This window comes from Falco naumanni, chromosome 6, assembly GCF_017639655.2.
Source record: "Falco naumanni isolate bFalNau1 chromosome 6, bFalNau1.pat, whole genome shotgun sequence".
Taxonomy (NCBI): domain Eukaryota; kingdom Metazoa; phylum Chordata; class Aves; order Falconiformes; family Falconidae; genus Falco; species Falco naumanni.
In genome coordinates this window covers 77,199,699-77,219,336 of record NC_054059.1, presented here as the reverse complement: position 1 = coordinate 77,219,336, position 19,638 = coordinate 77,199,699, and the positions used below count along the sequence as shown (strand labels likewise).

General features: G+C 39.2%; 1 protein-coding gene across 1 annotated transcript; it reads right to left on the bottom strand.

The window, feature by feature from the left end:
• Positions 1-2,067: 2,067 nt before the first annotated feature.
• Positions 2,068-19,396, bottom strand: RAB4A (RAB4A, member RAS oncogene family). The gene is made up of 8 exons (XM_040597971.1): positions 19,250-19,396; positions 11,112-11,192; positions 9,841-9,955; positions 8,284-8,346; positions 6,923-7,077; positions 5,899-5,994; positions 3,772-3,932; positions 2,068-2,451 (listed from the first exon to the last, which is right to left on the bottom strand). Exons 1-7 carry the CDS (start codon positions 19,278-19,280, stop codon positions 3,817-3,819), a joined length of 657 nt encoding a protein of 218 aa, XP_040453905.1. The 5' UTR covers positions 19,281-19,396; the 3' UTR covers positions 2,068-2,451; positions 3,772-3,816.
• Positions 19,397-19,638: the final 242 nt, after the last annotated feature.

Genomic DNA, 19,638 nt, shown 5'->3' with positions numbered 1-19,638 from the left:
CAACTGCTACTGTAATGATGGAAAGGAACTTTGATCCACAGCCAAGACTACCCCTTCAACCACTGTAAGAGTGACAGGAGACCTTTAGCTTTACTGGTGCCATGTCCCAGCTGAGAAGCAAGTACTCTGCTTTCACCTTTGTCAGTGTACCAAGAAACCTGATTAGATAGTGGTAAAGAGGGGAACAGACTCCCCAGTACTTCATCTTTTTCTGGAACTGGTTTGGGGATTTGGAACCAACACCATCCTCCTCCTTCAAGAGGACTTGCTTTTGGTAGTTACTTCCAGTTCTGTGTACTGGAAGCCAAAATAAACTCAGTGAGGATTAAGACAGGTAAGTTTCTTTGTAGTTCTTTGATGCTCTTGTAAATGCAGTTAAGCTGCTTCAAAAATACTTTACACTCTTACCAGGCAGAAGATACTCCTTGGAAATAACTGCTGTTAGTTAGGTAGCAAATCAAATCTTAAATATAACCTTGGAGAGATACAAACAACTTAGGCTGTTGGGTCCATAGGCTTTTCAAGTACAGACCAAACTCATCTCCTTTTAATTCAGAGATGACCTAAGGTATATAGTTTTCATATAAGCATTTGAACCAAAAATACCAGGACAAAGGGAATAGTTTTAAACACAACTCTAATTGCATAAATGATGGCATACCTCTGGGTAGCATTCTTGTTTTGCTCTCATGCTTTAACTGCCCTCTGAATTACACCGTTAAGTTCAGTTTTCTGGTTTAGTTTTTAAACATGCACTTGACAAGTAACCCTTAAATAGAAAATACTCATATATAGAAAATAATAAAGCATGTTTGACCTTGGAATTTTAGTACTGAGTTCTGACCAAATGAATTATTTTGTGTTTTCCAAGGAGACATTCAATTACGCGTGTAACTAAGTAAAGATGTCACTAGTGATTCTCATCAGTACAAGTGAAATTGTCCCTCTGAACTGGGAGAATTCAGCTACCTCCAGAAACACGAGCTTAGTTCTGCAGCTGCTTGTCTGGCAAAGCAATAGCCACGGGTTTCTTACCTGATCAGTTGTCACAGCACTGTGAAAACAATACACAATATTTAGACACGTTGCAAGTCTCTTCTGTCTCCAGCTGAGGAATGAAAACGAGATTCCTAGTCTCTTGCCCCATGCCTGTTCCCCACAATAAAGAGAGGGCAGGAAAGAAAGTCTGAATTGTGTTTTAACATGGGGAGGGGTGGGGGGCAGGAATCAGTACCAAGGCTGAAATTCCCATTGAGTTTCACAGGAAGAAAGAACTCCTTAAGTAGTATGCCTGGGTTTTCCGTTTCCCTTTCCACAAGTCTCCTGGGGGCAATATGTATAATGGACTCACATGAAGTTCAAAGGCAAAGCTCCAGCAAGACAGACTGTAAATTCCTAATTTTAAAGCCTAACTTTAAAATTAAAGTTTTTGAACTTAATGAATTTTTAAGAAATTAGTATTTTAGATTTCATACACTCAGGCTATTTTAGAACCACCCACCGGGGTGCAGCACTACTTCACCAGGTGTGCTTCAACAGAGATCATATATATTCACAGCTGATCGCTCTGTGATGAAAGGTTAGGAGAACTCCTGCTGTGGTAACTCTCCACAAGCCCATGGCCCTGCCCTAGAATTACAACACACACAGACGATGCACATTTTCTGTTCACATTCACATTCCACCTTCATGATGCCAGCGCTATACAAAACATCCGGACCGAGAGAAAAATCCAAGTCAGTCAACAGCCATTTGAGAGACTTCAAACGTATTTTTTCAAAACTTTTGAACTTTGATAAAAGAGCTTCAGAAATTATTTAAGAACTGTGATAAAACAGGATATGTGAATGTCAACAAAAATTACTTTTCCAAGTTGTCATATTAGTAAATATAACTGTGGGTCCTAACCACATGTTGAAAATCAGTCATGTCAACATCTTGTTACAATGTGGCAAGCTAAATAAGAAAAAAATAAAACAAGCACCCCTCACCAACAGTGCCAGTGGTTTTATAATTCAGGTCATAAATATAAACTATTGTGCGGCAAACAAACATGACAAAGCCTACCTCAGTTAAATTTGTTTATATGATAAAAAAATAAAATATTAAACTGCTTGTAGTGCAACACTATCAGCATACGTAAGTATACCATGCTTTGTAAATTTACTGTTACATTATTTACAGTATATAGCAATGCTTTAAACTAGAGGTGAAAGAACAAAAATAGGTAATGGAAAATGTTTACATACAGGTATGTCTTAATATTGTCCACCAAATTATCAAGTTCACTTTGCAGACTTTTGTGTCACGTGAACATTCCTGCCCCACACCACATGGAACACCTTTCTGTCAGCAGTGGTCTGTTCTGTTTGTAGATAGCGGGAAAGTGTTTTTAAGAACTGCATAGCCTTCAAGCTTTTCTGTTTCTTCAAACACCATTTGCAAGGACAGCTGTAAAACACACAAGACCACCATCAATTATCTACATCAGATCAATCTGGAAACTCAGGTCCTGAAGTAAGATCAGTAAATATTCACTCCTGTGGAGCCAGACCAGAGCTGAACTAAATTAATGTGCTTTCCCAGCAGTCTCTTAGTTGAAGGATGATATTTTATAAGAGGAAAATAAAGGAGGAAAGCAGTTTAAGGATTCCTATCCATTATTTAAAATTCTGAGCTTTAATTGGGAGCCAAGCTCCTGAAATACAGAACAAATTATGAGAATGTAGAATTGTTTGCCGCCTTATTTAACATTCTATAAAGCTTCTGCTGGTGTGCACTGCTCAAACTGATAAGAAAATTTAATACAGTAAAAATGATGCAATAACTATGTCTGTGGTACTTGTTTAATTTGGTATCACAGTTCTTGTATTAGAGGAATAAGGATTAATTATATCAGAATAATTAACTACACAGGGAGAAAGGACTGCCCCAGGAGCTACTTACATACTGCAAGAAGTAAAATCCATGAACAGAGAAGTGTCTTAAGGACAACTGTTTATAAGAAAGACTAACCACCAAGCTGTATTTAGAAGTAGGTAACATGACTTACATCTCTTCCCCTACCACTGCTAAAGGGAAAAATCTGTTCCTCACTTTCTCTGAAGAAGGTCTTTGGAAGACTTTTAGAAGACTGCACACCCTTTCCACAGGATGCAACAGCCCTAGAAGAGCTTTGTTAAGATGACAACACTGCCTAAGCAGCAAATACTACTATTCTCTTGTTCACAATTCTGCTCATAGCAGAAAGGAATCAAAACTACCTCAGACTTCTTTTAGGTAGGAAAAAAAAGTCAGTAGAGGTTTTAAATCCAGTATTATTTGTAGTTCTCAAGTCTTAGCTTTTAAACTTCGTATTTTCAGAAAAGACTTTGGACAAGACACTGCACCATACATTTTGTGAATTCTCATTTCTAGTAATATTTGTCCACGATACAACACAAATGATTCACCTTCCCTACAGTGCATTAGGGAACTATTAGGGCTATAAGGCATTTCAGGAATGCAGAATTTTAAGATGTTTTCCACAGCATTACTCAGAGGAAGCAAAGATCTAGAAATACTTCATTAAGAGCAGTAGTCTTGCTTTAGTGGGCAGACGGTAGAATAAAAAAATCAAAAGTATAAAAAGCCCCATCCATTCTACTGTGCATTATTTCACTAGATTCTACGTTCCTTTACAGGCTAACTGTGAAAAAGCCAAGCTCTCAATACAGCACATTTATGAAACACAGTAATTTATCCAACACCCTGAGATTTTTGTAACCTTACCTTCCATATCTAAAGGAAGTATTTGGGCTTTTGTGTTTTGTTTCTTTAACACCCACATTCTTGAGCACTTTGTGCTTGTGCTCTACGTGGTGACCTCAGCTGTCTCAAGGCAGCATCTCCATACTGAATACCTGAGCCCATTCTTTCTGGATCCAGTTCTCCTGATGAGAAACAAAATGGTCACAAGAGGATGGATCATGTGCAAACAATACATTTTGATGTAACTGACAACATTAGATAAAAAACGCAGTTTTAAATGGAGTAAATATTCTGCTCTAGTTATGGAGAGATCTACCACAATTCTGTTTACTTTCAGGCAATTCCAAACCTGTACCATTTTATTCTGTAATTTCAACCGTGTGCCCTTAGTCATAATGACAAAGCAATTTGTCTCTGAGGCTGCAACAAGAAATGTATTTGCACTAACTGCTTCTAACAAAGGAAATGTCCAAAATGTCTTCTGTGAATGCTGTTAAAACACACCTGCTTTCAGAGACTAATATGCAAAGATAGTAATATTGTAGATACTGAGCCAAACAAAAATGGATCAATCTGACAGCAGGATTCCATAAAGCACTGCCCCCAGAGGAAATGATTCCCTGCTTCTGGTACCCATTTCTGCCATACCCCGTGTCTTCAGAAGTGTTCTTACGGCTGTAGGTTTTACTGGCCAAGATTAGAAACATTTAGGCTGGAAAAAAAGCCCCCACAACAAAAAAAAAAAAACCAAACCAAAGAATCCCTCTGAATAATTCAGATCACTTACTCAGGTTCACTGTGCACATGTGAGCCCTCTGTAAGTTAGCAAAAGACACCATGTTGAGGGGACCAGCTGATAGGTCAAGGGTTGGGCTGCCATTAAGAAAAGGCCTTGGCTGAGCCAGAGGCCAGCAGGAATATCAGGAAATTCAGCAGCTACAACTGCAGAGCTCTGCAACTGTGATGGAACAAGCCCAAGCACTGGTACAGGCTGGGGACTGACTAGGTAGATAGCAGCAACCGCTTAGTGCTGGAACATGTTGCTCAGATGGGCTGTGGAATCTCTGTTCCTCCAACATCTCAAAATGTGCCCTGATAAGCCCCTGGCAACTTGCTCTCACTTTGAACCTGAACATGCTTTAAAGAGGAGGCTACACCAGAGACCTCCATAGGTTCTTTCCTGTCCCACTTTTTCCGTGATTCAATGTATGTGTGCTGGCACAAAGACAACAGGAGCAGCTCACAGAAAACAGGACTTACTTCTGTTGCGGTAATGCCTCTTTACATCAGTATCATGAAAAACGAGCTATACTTTGCTTTTTGGTTTGGTTTTTTTTGTTTGTTTGTTTAAAATGAAAGCTGCTGTTTGGCATTGATTTGGTGCATTGATCAGGAAATTCATACGAAAATACCATATTCTTATAATCTAAACATTTGTGTTTGGCATTCAAAATAAACAATTACTCTGAGACAGACTTTCCAACATGGCCAATACTTAAAACTTTGAAGATATCAAACAGCTAGAAGCTAAGAGAGGAAAACTGGAATGCAAATTAGCTGTAATGACACCTAACACTTAGGAGCCTGTCTCCAGCAGAAACCTGCCCACTTGTGCTGAGAAGCTTTCGTATATTTCTTGATCTGCAAAAGTCAAAATGGTTTCAACTCAGAGGTAGGAAGGTCACTTCAGAGAAACACAGTTGCTAGGAAACATCCCTGAAATTTTCAGTATTACTGTTGAAGTTCCCTTCAGTGTATTTCCTGCTATATATGAGAAGCAGAATTAAAAGTCTGCCCTGATAAGAGGTTTTTATTCTGCATTGCTAAAACTGTCTCACGTCAGGCTTGATATTTGTAGGGACATAGCAACCCACAAAATGCACAGCCTACACTCAGAACTGACTGTTAAGGTAAACACTGTAAAAATATCTGTAATTCACTCTCTCCCCTTTTTAGGTATACAGATCTGACTTAGACATCCATTCCTATTAAAACATACAGGAAGCAGCTACAAAGCAGATGGGTTATTTTACTGCAATGAAATTTTGGTTCTTAGGGTTAATTCTATTCGAGAACTTTGAATGGTGATCTTTCCACATGTACTTTTAGTTTTCAGGGAAAAAAAAAAGAATATAAATCTCAATTTACCTGATTCAATTTTATTGAGTATTTTTCTTGCACACTGTACAAAGGCCTCTTCAACATTTTCCCCTGTTAATGCACTTGTTTCCAAGAACATCAGCTCTGCATTTGACACCAGAAAAAACAATCTCAAATGAAGTCTGGAGTATCTAACATAGTAATTCAAAGCAAGAAAGCTAGGAACAGTCAAAATTTTCTTAAGGAGAACTATTGTCAAATAGTATGGTCCAGAAAAATCTGCTTTTGATAGCAAAACCACAAAAAACTTCCTCTGAAATTTATATATTAATCCTAGAAGGTTGGAATCCAAAGATAATAACCTGGTCTGCGCTGCAAAATAGCACATGAAGACAAAGAACTTCATAGTTTCCCACTAATAGAAAGTTACATGCAAAAGGACAGCCCGTAGCCACAGTTCGTAGAAAATTTTATCTGTGATTGATTTATAAAAGTAAAAATCAGGTTTTACTGATGGCAGGACTGCAGCACAGAAGCTCAGACTGAGATTAGTTTTAGCTACCACAGAAATGTGTCCTCAGACTGAAAATTCTGAATACTATTAATAAATAGACCAGGTAATGGTCCTCTGGACTCACGCCATGCACTGAACTTAGTTTCCCATAAGTAAAACTCATTGGTTCCAACTGCAGCACAGCCCATCCAACCTTGTCTATGATCCATAGAATCTGTAAGATGCTGAAAACTAGGAAATTGTGCCCAGCCCTTTGGAGGCAAGGCAACACCTGAAGTTGTATTAACATTTCCTAGGGAACAGATCTCCACACAGAAGGTATTCTTTCAGTAGCAGCTGCGACTGTAAGAATCACTAATAATGAGACTTAAAACAGTACATGTAGTTTTCACTGCAGGCACTATCCTCTCTCTGTGCCTCACATACTGACAGAATTCTCCTTTCTATAGATACTTGACAAAGTACTGTGGGCAAAGTACTCTCGAACTGCACAAAAATTTAAATTATTTTAAGTATTAAGCACCTTTGAATGCTACATGAGGATTTTGTACTACTTACCATTTTCTTGTGCAAACCGGGATGCTTCTAAAAAGGTAACTTCACGATCTGCATCAAGATCCTTTTTGTTTCCACACAGTATTATCACAATATTTTGACTTGCTAACATTCTTGCATCCGTCAACCAATTTGTAAGCGCATTGTAGGTTTCCCGGCTATGTAGAAAATTACATCCTTTATTAGAACACATTTGTTTCTTGTGAACAGATCACTGTACTAAAACTCAAAAGGCAAATTTGTATTTGTGGCAAACAACAAACTGCTGCTAGTCAGGCAAGTCACCTACGATCTCATTATGCCAGCTATGAACTGGGAAGAGTATCAAGTTCCTTCATGAAACTATTTAAAAACTTAAAGTTTTTAAAAAGCAAAATTAAATCAACAACGATAAATAAATACACACAATTATAACATAACCTGTTAATGTGAAAAACTAAAATTTTAAGCACTAATCTAGCTTCAGCCTTTTGTGCATGAAATTTTGGGATAACAGAATGAGTTATTGTTTAATGTGAAATGCAACTGAAACTTAAGTTTCAGGTGGGATTGTAAGAATTTACTATGCTTGTGTAGAATTGTATTTCTGAATGTTCACGTTTGTGTCAAGACCAGTAATATCACAGGCAGATACCCAGCACACACCATCAGCCATTGCAGTGGTGGTCACAGATCAAGCCTGCAAGCAGCAAGACTGTCAGGTGAGTCCAACTGACCTTAAGCACAAAACACAGATTTCAGAGACTGCTCAGAGGAGAACAGTCTGCTCATGAGACAAAAAGCAACAGAACTAGCAAATCACCATTGACCAACACAAAACTGATTGACAAGTATCAGTCAATGGTGGACAGGAATAAATGCAGAAATGTGTAATAGTAAGGTATTCTATTGGCTGCCTATAATATTAAAATTTTAAAAAGATGCAGAGATGAACAGAATTTTGGGCTACTATACATAGCCCTACCTATGCTAGCTTTTCCAGAGGATGACCTGTTATACCAGCATACTAATAAGCTGTTTCCACAAATAGGGGTGTACCACCTTCGTTAGAAGTGGCTAAAGTCTGCTCTTAGTTTCTGTTGCAAGTGGTTGTATGGAGTCCACCACGATTAGACCAGCTGCCGGTGGGCCAACTCCCATGCATTTGTCTAACCCTTTGAGACCATTTATGTTTACGACATTCACAATATCTCATATAAGCAAGTTCTACAATTTAAATATGCACTAAAACAGAAGTACTTTTTATACTTATTTTCTTTTCTTCCTGCCCATTCTCCTTTAGAGAATTATGTACTTGGGGAGGAATCACTATGCATTAATTGTTTCTGGTAGCCTATAAGCAAAAGAGTTGCTAGCTTTCTCACCTGGTTATATCGTAGACAAGCAAAGCACCTGCAGCTCCTCTATAGTAACTCCTTGTTACAGACCTGAAATGGAATTAAAAATATACATTTCTGTAACATTTTCATTGTTTCAAATCTGTATTAATATAATGCAATCTATATTATGAACCATAATTATAATTTACATAATTAAAATAAAATGTGTTTTTAAGACAACATTATCAGCTGTGCAGCAGCAGATTATTTACAACTAGACTTCTGACAAAGCACTTTCACTAAATACAGCTGTACAGGGATTCTCAAAGTTCGTATCATACTGTATGGCCTGATACAGAACTGGGAGCTGATGGTTTCTGTGGCATGAAACCCACATAAGTAATTTATGTTTGAAATCTCAACAGTGAGAAAAGAATGAGCAAATTAGCTGTAATTGAACAATTTAAGACTCCTTAAGTTGAAAAGGAGGCAAGCAAACCAAAGCAAAGCGTCCTTCAAAAGGCAGAGGACGCAGAAAAAAAACCACCTGCTAAGTACATAGAGGTGTGATCAGCCTTAAAAAGAAAAGAATTAGACAAATTATAAAAAGCAACAGAAAAAAAGACTTGCACATCTGTGAACAATTTGAACTTGAATGAGCAGAATTTGCACAAGCCTCTGAAAGTACACAGCCTCCAAGCTCCTCAGAACCTCAGGGTATCTGGCCAACACACTGAAGAGATCTCATTAACAGAGACTGCCGCCCAGCTTTACGTGGTCACGATTCTCCAAAGAGCTTGCCTAATAGAAGATTTACCTGGCTTGCTGCCTATTACTCAGACTTCTACCACCATACTCACCTTTGTTAACCGCTGCCTCCCCACCCCAAACCAAAGAAACCTCCCCTCCACACCCCACTCCCTAAAAATATCTTTTAAATTATGTGCTATTTGATGGTGAATATACTCAGGAATACATTAGATATTTACTGAGTTTGATCTATGCCTCAGATGTATGACACAGTTAAAATACAGCACTAAAAATACATAGGTGGTTCTAAGCTGACAAATACATTGCTTTTTCTTTAAGAAAATTAAGAGATCTTGGTCTTTCTAGAAGTGTATTTAGCCAAGTGAACTTGACAACTGATTGTTTCCCCCCTTTAATAAAATAGTATTATACTACAAAATTGCTCTCATGCAGATTTTGAACAGCTTACAACCTCCTGGCATTTATTTATTCCAACCAATAGAAGGTCTTCTAAACAGCGTTAAGCACACACATTTAGTTAAAAAACTATTCTGAGTTTGGCTAGGGAACAAACTTTTAGCCATATATTCTACGCGTACACCTTAACTATCACAGAAAATACCCAATGAAAGAAAGGGCAGAATCTCCAATCCTGCAAGGCAGCACTGCTTTACTGGAATCAGTGGATCTCTGTCACTATGTCCAAGTTGTAAGACCTGACCTAGTTAGTAATATGAAAGTAGACTAACAATTCCACTGACCAAGAAACTATGCCTACTTAAACGCAGGGATAATACCCAACACCCACAGGAACAATTTAACAACACTTAATACGAGGACTGAAAAGGGTACCTGAATCTCTCTTGTCCAGCTGTATCCCATATCTGCAATTTTACATACTTGCCACCAACATTTATGATCTTTGAACCAAATTCCACTCCTATAGTATGATTTGAGTCATCTTTGACTACAAAAAAGAAATAAAAACAAGACTTATTTGGAGACTATATAGAGTGAGTAACTAGTTTTCACATAGTCCAATTTAAGTGTAATTGAAACTCCCCAGTGTTCAACTTACAAACTGTTTCCTGAATCATCATATTCAGTGCCACTCATGTCTGCTGCCACCATGCAGAAATAAATTTTTGAATTATTTATTTTGAAAACTTACAGTTTTTGAACAGCTTATTCAATTCAAAATTACTACTAGAAACACTTGCCTTAATCAACTCATTCCCCGTTCACATTAATAAATAGCAAGATAACATTTGTACACTTTTTTACCAATTGTGTGCAATTTAAAATTTAAATTAATGGAAAAGCAGAGCACAAAAAGACATGAATAAGCAAAAGCTACTTCTTTAAAGCGCAAAGTTAAGATACTTGCTCTATGTACACTGTTGATATCACAGATTATCAGCAACAGACAACTGCCCTTACTAGAAGCAAGGACACAGTTCAAGCTCAATCCTAGAAACATGCCACGTTCCTTAGTGTTTACACATAAAATTATTCCTTGAGAGATAAGGTGAATTAACATTTGGTTGAGCAAGGTAAGAAGGCTTCTAAACGCGTATTATTTTTGTTTAATCATGATGCTAAATGCACTACCCAACATGGAATTTTCTTTTATATCATCTGTTTATCTCTAAATTTACAATTGAGTCTCTGCCAGTACTTATCATAGAGCACAGTCCTTATCAAAGGACACTGAATGTCTATTTAGAAAGAGACTACAGGTTCTAAACAGAACCAAGCAACTCAACTTTTCTTTCATCTATTCGGTATTTTTTCTAAAAGATTCAAGTCTCTATACCTAGGAAAGCTTACAGTTGCAAGACACAACTCTCACTAAAAGTAAGTCTGTATTTTCATCAACATCCTGTTATATTTATTTAAGAATAATAAAGAATACTGCTCAATATCAGGCTTTTGATTGGAGGCAAACAGTGAGCAACAAAGATTTACAGTACGGTTCTGGACACATTTCTCAGTCAAAATCCCCATCTAAACAAATAAGAGAATTAGGGGAACTTCCATACAAAGAATAAACACCCATGAAGGAAAGCCTTCATCTGTGGTACAAAGCAATGGAGACTCCTACTGTGCTCACATATACTTACATTTCTTTTCAATAAACTGGTGCAGTAAACAAGATTTTCCAGTGCCAGCATTTCCTATGACCAAGAACTTAAACAGGAAATCTGAAGATTGAAAGACAAAAAAAAGAAACGGCTGAATTTAGTATGCACTCACATTTTTTTCCACAAGACCAAGTACACAAGCTAACTATTCTCGAGTATCTGTTATTTCAAAGAGAAGGGAACAGATGACAAAATCAACAAAATAACAATAAAACTGAAGAATAACCCGGTGCATTCAATAGCAATGTTACAAAGTAAGAGCTAAGAATGCTATCTCTTCATGGAGATACAAGAATGACAAGAAGAGATGCAAATGGCTGAATCTGAATTAAGTTAAAATACGCTGAATTACAGGTATATAGCTGACTTGTATTCCAGTAACCTGTTTTAAAGGTATGTAAGGCATTAACTACAGTCAGTACAAACATCCTATATAATGATGTTGTTTCTTTACATCTGTATGTTTTGGTACTTCTAAATATTTTTAAAAATTTTTATTCACATTGATTTGAACTTCTCTATATTAACTGCTTAAAACTCTGTTTTAATACTTGTAAAGCTAGAACACCTACAATATTTTTCTACAGAATTTACAGGCAAGAAGTAATTTTTATTCTGGAATGCCTGCTTTCACATTTCCTCCACAGGGTAAATGAAGATACAGATACTTCTGGTACTTTACCCATTTATGAGCCATTTACATCAGTGTGCATTAGTAATACATATATTCAAGATTTATGGTCCATTTGTATTATTTCAACCGCTACATATAATGCTTAAATACCACCTTCTCAGATCTGCTTTCAGTTTGGCTAAAGACTGAAGAAAGCTTCCTTGTCTTACCCCTCTCAAACATATACACTGATCAACTGTGATTAGAAGGTTTATAATTCCTTCCCCTAATATATAGCAAACAAGGCAACCTTTAAAGTTCACCCAGGATCCACTATGTATTTTTCTACCACCAGCAGTTTTCTTTACAGTCACCTTTACAGCTTTATTGCACTGTTTTTCTTATAAACATAGCAGGTCTCCAGAAGACATCAGGTAAGCATGCGATGAAAAGGATTAGGTTTGCAATATCAACAAAAATAAAAACTTAACATGAATTTCATTACCAGTGTTCAGAGCTGTCAGATGGGTTACATAGATATTGCCCCAGGGATGGCAGAAAAAAAATATAAAATAGACTATGCTAAGCAAATCAAAGCACTGATACATCGCTATCGGAAGCTTGTTTGAGTCTAGTTTTGCAAATTGAATTAACATGCACACAAATCTACCTGCTCATATCATTTCATGCAGGAATTGTTATTTGTTACGGTACTTCATAAACACCCTCTAGCAATGGTAAAAGCAATAAGCAAGTTTCTCATATGGTAACAAAACTCCCACTGACGAAATCAATGAGAACAGAGGCCTATGAGCCCTGGGAATGTCCACCATCCTTTTTTGTCTTCACCTGTCTTCCAAATTTCATTCATATTTAAAGTGAGGTAGTGTTTTACTAAGGATTTTTGCTTTTTTACATTTTACCTTTGCATGATTTTTCTTGTCTCAAGTGTTTTAACAGGCTTCTACCCTTCTCAGAAAGAGATTGCTGTTTCGTGCTCACAAATATGACCATTTAGATGCTCAAGACATTCTGTTCCAAACACATTCTTCACACCCCCACTCAGCTGCTCATGCTTTCTGGATGGAAAAAATAAGTTACAAAAAGGATTTTGCTTCAGGTTGTGAAAATTTTGTATGTTATCTTCTGTGAAGAAGGGCCCTTCATGTCATCACAACTGCAAAAGGTGCTGAAGCTGAGAATGCTTCATTTACCAAACCTTCACTGTTAGTATGAAATGCAGATATCACCAATAGCCCCAAAGCGTTAGGTTAAGAAAGAATTCATCTCTGAAAGCAAGCCAAGTTTCTCTTTTAATGGACCCAGTATCACTAGTTAGCTGTCTTGTGTACCTTTTTGCATATTTAAACTTCTGTGGGTGGGTGTAATCTCACTGTTTTTACCACTTTCATAGAGTTCCTCAAAAAGCAAGATGTTCTGAGACATAGTCACAATGGAAATAATCTGGTTTTGGTCTCTGCAGTTTTTCAAAAAGTAAATCTAAAATCCAGTTAAAACTGGTTCTCCTCTGTACCCAGTGAATGCTGTTTGTTAGACTTTCTTGTTAAAAACAACTACAAAAATCACGTCTACCTTCCTTTTTTCAAAGGAAGGTTATTGACCGTAGTGTAACAGCTACTTCCAAACTAAACCAGGAAAAGAAGAAAACCAAAACTGTATTCCTGTGCTAATGTGCTCTGTAACTGTGAGTGCTGGTTGTTAAACACAGCTCATGACGCTGTACTTGTGCAACCCCAAACCCATGATGAACAGCAAATCTAACACACTGCTCTGTTCTGTGCAGACAGGCTGGAGGCCAGCGAGAAACTGAGACAACGGTGTCACTGTCAGGGACAGATCCAGAACAGCTTCACAACAGCAACGTAGTTTTCCTGAGGTGTTTTAAGTGGAGTTGCTTTCTATTTCGCTCTGAAAGCAAGAGTGCTATTTAGGGATTTTATACTCGTGTCTTTAAACGGAGAGCATACTCTAGCAGCACTTTCTAATAGACTCTCAATTCCTATGAAGATTCTATTTGCCAGACAACTTTAAAAGGGAATCTTTCTTACAAATACGTCACTTAAATGCCCATTCAATACACTTAGTAGACAAAACCCCATTATTTCCCTCTGACAAAATAGCAAACGGGTGTTCTAAGGTGAAACTTGAAGCTGCAGTTACAATTCACTTGTTTACTGTATGAAAGTAAGAGAAATGTGTTTTATTCTATCATATCAAAATCTTATCATTCAAAAATAAAAATCTTTCTGCACCAAAGGCGGCAGCAATGTTTCCAAACACAGGTAGACTCTAAATGACACTTTAAAAGTCACATTCACAAATGTAACAGTGCTTCCATCAGTTTACACTCCAATTTTATATTAATTGTTCAAAACAGCAAAAGGTTTCTGGACTTAAGTTAACGGTTTATCCACAAGGACTGGATAACACATTTCAGGAAATATGGAGTACCTTGCACATTTAATCAACTGCAAGGAAGGACAAAAAAACAAAGGGATTTGCCAATACCAAAAGTCACAAATATCCATATTTAACAAATTTTGAAGTTCACAGCCTAGCATATTAATAAGTAAGGTAATACCAGGTAAGAACAGGAAGAACATTCTTCATTTTGTTATTCTGAAATTTCTTTCTTATAATGTCATACTGTATGATAAAGGGAAGCACATCAATTACATTTTTATAACTTTTTATTTAGGACATGAAATATCTTCTCTTTGAACTCTGCAGATGTATCTAAAAGTTTAGCACAGTTAGGTAATGCAGAAACCTGCTGAGATTGGGCAGCTTCTTGTAGCCCAGCTGTAACATCACTGTGCACTCACACTTGGGAAAAACTTCTATATATTCATTCTTTGCAATTTCACCAAATGCAACTCATATTCTAGTGCTTCACTACTGCTTAATTGCTGTGGTTTTTCTTTTTGGTGTCCTCTTCTCCTCTTCCCATAGAAGTCAAGTCACTTAATTTCACAGCTTTTTTTTTTTATTTTGGCCTTTTTTTTTTTGTGATTGACAAAGCAGCTCTGAGCTCCAACATTCCAGTTAGCTGCCAAGGCTGTCACCCTAGAGTTTTTCTTTTGAATCCTGTTGATCCTTCTTCACGGAAAAGCTGAAAAGTAACATCATGCAGATGTTACAACAAATGCTTGCTACCACACTGGCTACTGAAAAGGTCTAGAAAAGCTCAAGTACTTCGCCTGTAAAGATGATCATCATTATACAGGAAAGATTTGGGATGAAAACTGAACTCTGTGCCAAAAGGAAAAAGGGTTACAAGACATGTACTAGAGAAAGCATAGAGAGATGAAAAATAGGATAGCATGGCTGTTTAAGCAAATAAGACAATGTAAATAATCAGCTTACTCCCCTCTGTGAGCTACATGCATCACCTGATCCCAAACTGGGTAGGGGGTACAGGGAATAAAACTTGTTTTCTAGCATAGGTGAAAAGGAGTAAAACTGTGGCTCCATCCCAAAGATGCATCAGCTGCTAAACCACACGTGGGTGGGATGGGGTGGGGAGCCGAGGGGAAAGGAGGAGACAATTGTGGGCTTTGACTCAAGTACCAGCAAAAACAGATGGCTGATGTGGAAACCACCCCCGGACATGCAACCTCCTCCTTTGACCGAAGTTTATTCCAGCAGAAGGAATAACAGAACAGCTTCTGAGCTACTACAGCTTAGTCTTTAAAATGTACTCTGGACCGAATTTTTTCTTATATGCTTGCTAATACAGAAGGGGGAAAAACCCCAAATTATATCCTCAATCTCAGTTTGTTTTGTCTTCTAACTCCTTGATGAGTAGAACTTATATTCATTAATGCTGACCCTTTGGAAACTCTAATTCACGCCATTAAGAAGTCTTCTAATAGTTTCACATTTTCTATTTTGCACAAGTCTGCAAAAGGGAAAAGTGTTCTGAAACATTCCTACTGGCATACGCTGCCTCTAAATAAGAGACAAGAGGACCTGTTCCCCCAGCTTACTCCTTTCTCTAGCAGTAAGAGTTAGCAAGATAAACAGGTAGAACAGATAAGCCTGGCTCTATTCCAATTTGCATAATGAATGCTTGAAAGAGGGAACATCTGACTAGCAAAAGAGCTATGCCCTCTAAGCAATAAAATCAGATTTGAAATAAACCAAAGGCCAGGGTGATAAATGCAGAGACCATCAGTTAAGGGGGGCGAGACGGGGAGAAAAGGATGAATCAAGTTGTCCAGACCAAAAAGGAGTACTTTTAAATGGACAGAAAGACTACACATTCTCTGACAACAACAGAGATTGATAAACCAATGTGACCAGACTGTGAGTAGTAGATACTGGTGGAAAAAATAGAGGGAAGTAAGGACTGAAGAGATTTGACTGGAATCTTACTTATCATGTTTACTCAAAGGTACTACCACCTTTCTTCTATCCTTCTACCATTTAAAATCCAAAGGTTGCTTTGCATTTACCTGTAAGGGTAAGCTACTTTTATGTCAGTCTATATTTCCCATAACATAAAACTGATAGCATTTTGCAACTGGAAGCAGAAAGCATCCATGTGTTGTTATACAGCACCTGTCCATAGAGAGGCCACTGAATATCAGAAAATTTGAGTTAAAATGATTTTCCTATGAATAAGAGATTTGTTTCCAATGTTACCAGGTAACTTTTTAAAGAATGACCTTCCTCTCCCAAAAGCAGCAGTAAAACATTCTTTCTAAACTCAGTCTCTAATTCACAGACTTTTTTTTTTATTCACAATTGGTTTGTTCTGGCACTTTATAAGTGAAATGAATTGATCACATAGGAAAGCGATAAACAGATCGGAAAGCTAAGAGCAGAAGATATACAACTGATGAAATAGATCCACAGGAGAGAAAATATGGATTGCGAACAAAGAATTTAGTGAGAGGCTACAGAAGCTGATTTGAAGCGGCAAGAGACAGGAATCACAGTAGGGACAAAAAGACTTGGGAAAAACAGGTGAACAGAAAAGCTTCAAAGCAGACAATCTGACACAGAGAAAAGAACTCAGGCAGGAAAAAAAGACCCAACAGGAAGAGACACGTAAATTAACTGAGGTGGGTAATGAAGTATGATAGGCAGAAAGGGCAGACCAGAGGAAAGGCTCTTTGTTTCTCATGGATCGAGAAAAATATCAGAAAAAAATTCCCTCCTTTCAAAGGGAAAAGGTGAAACATCACAGCAAAATTAAAGTCATATAAAAGTCAGACAAACCACCAACCACTTTCCTGAGCCTATCCATACAGGATGAAAAGCTTGAGGTTACATAATCAGAACGGCTCATAATCCAGGTGATAAGATGAAAAATCCAACTCATGAATAAGCATCTACAAGGGCAGAAGATAGAGGGATTCCAGCACTGAGGCGATACAGCAACAACTGACCTCAGCCACCAGTGGGAAACTCCCCTAATACTTCTACCGTCCTTGATGATCCCTGTAACAGCTGGTCAGAAACACCGTTAGGACAGCGAGCACTCTAAATCCCAGAGAGTTCATCAAGCGCGGAAGATCCATGATTTTATCACATCATACTGTTTACTTTGAACTGTCAATTGGGCTGCTACATATACGGACAGGACACTGCAAAATTAGATATTGATTACTGTTAGTCAGTGATGGTATAGCCATTGTTAAACGTTATAACTTAGTTTTTATTCTTCTATCTACTCTAAAACTTGGAACTCTCAAGTATTCTAGCTCAGAATTTTTGTAGCTTGTGTAAGAACAGAAGAAACATTGAAACTCGAAAGAGAAATATACCAAACCAGAATGAACCAAACAAAAGGAACAAACCACAACTGCAAACTCTCCAATTTTAATTATCTTAGGATACCAAAACAATCAGAAAGTATCAACAGCTACAGTGGGCTTACAATCACTATTTTGCATCACTGGAATGATGCAAAAATTGTTGAAGTGTACTTGTTCAAGATATAATAATCTATTTAGCTTGCTTACTGTTACAGCATCAAAAGAGGAACATCACTGAAAATTCTATCATCTCTGGTTGTCTACCAACCCCTCTGCTTAGAGAGACCACCAATCCTACTATAAACACAGCCAAACTGATCCCCGTTCTTGTTCACAAGAGTTCAGAGCATGAAGAACTACTTTAAACTCAAATCTAGATCTACAAAGCGCACCTCTGGTTTCTACATATAAACGTTACATGTTTCAAGAAAGTACGGGAAAAAGAAGCTGGATCTTAATATCCTAACGTTTGCACTTCCAGGGCTGCACCACACTCTTGTCTCATTTTGCCTCTTAGTTCACTGCTTTAAGCACGGATGACAAGAGCATTGAAAATAAACTGACTTACACAGCAGAAACAATTGGGTCAGTTAGCCTACTAGTAAGAGCTTCTGATGGGCGCCCCAGCCTCCCTCACCATTAGCTGAGTTGTTGTGTCCTATTTTGCTTTAATTATCCAAACTATTCCTCATTTTCAAGACTAACTAAAAGCAACAGGATGCAAGTCCAGCTCTGAAGTCTGAATAGCTACTGAAGATGCTGCAACAGACAAAGCTAGAAAATGACAGCGGGGGTTTGTCACAGTATTCAATTCTGATCTTACTCTCCAACAACCTATCACATGGACTTTGACTACATTTACACGTATGATGACATTTTTATACTGCAAAATATTACAGAAGTGTAAGTTAGGGAAAGGGGAGAAAACCCAAACTGAATCAAGCAGAGCTGTTTCAAGCAAAGTTACCAACAGGAGAAATTAATACTATTCAGTCACTTCCCATCTCCTCCACCTAGCCGGCAATACCTTTTCCAGACAGCTCACTGCTCTTTGATGCTCCAGTGTAATCACTGCCAGGGTGTGCCTGCACCCTCACTTAGTCCTTCGGGTGTTTTACTACCAGTAGTTAAACGTTCAGGCCAGCACAGGGACGTACGAACATACTCACTGATCTTTTTGCCTAACTCACAACCAGCTTTTTTTGATGCCCGCACACCTAAGGCAAGAGGCCCGAAATCCTAACTTGACCGTCAAAGGAACGCCACCTCCAAGGAAAGAAACGTGCGGCTTCTCCCGGAGGACACGCACTGCGCCTTCCCTTCGGGATCCACCCGACTGTAACAAGTACCGCCCAAGTTCCCTCGGCCAGATTTCACTGAAATTTCGAGCCAGCACCTCCGCACCGCGGAAGAGAATCCTGAACGCTCACTAAGCGTTCGCTCCGGGCACGGGGGAGGGCACTGCAGTACAGGCAACTCACAGGCAAAAGAATAATAACAATAAATATATATATATATAAGAAAAGGACAAGCACACCCCCCGGGGCAGAGAAACCCCCGGCAGCCGCCGCCTGCCAGCACGCTCCTCTCGCCACACCGGCCCCGCCGCACCCCCCTCCCCCCCCCCAGTCCTCAGGGGGTGACTGCCCAGACCCGCTCCCCCGGCGGGGAGGAGGAAGAGGAGGATTCCCCCAGCCCGCCCCGCCCGCGGTTCCTACCGTAGGTCTCGGACATGGCAGTCTGCGACATACCGGAGCGGTAAGCCCGCCGCCCCGCCCCGCCCCGCCCGGGGACGGCGCTGACCGGCAGAGCCGAGCGGGCGGGCCGGCAGGGAAGCGGACGAGCGACCGGCCCACCGGGCCCGGCCCGCCTCAGCCCCGCCAGAGCGGCCCCCGCTGCGCACGCGCGCCCAGCCCGCCGCGCCCCCCGCCACCGCGGGGAGGGGGGTGTCACGGGGAGGGGGGTGACACGGGGGGGGGGGGAGGGGGTGTGACGGGGGGGGAGGGGTGTCGCGGAGGGAGCCCCGCCTCTCCGCGCAGGCGCGGCGGGCTCGCGGCCGGCCCCTGCCTCCCGCTGGCGCCCGTCAGCACAACACGGCGCACGTGCG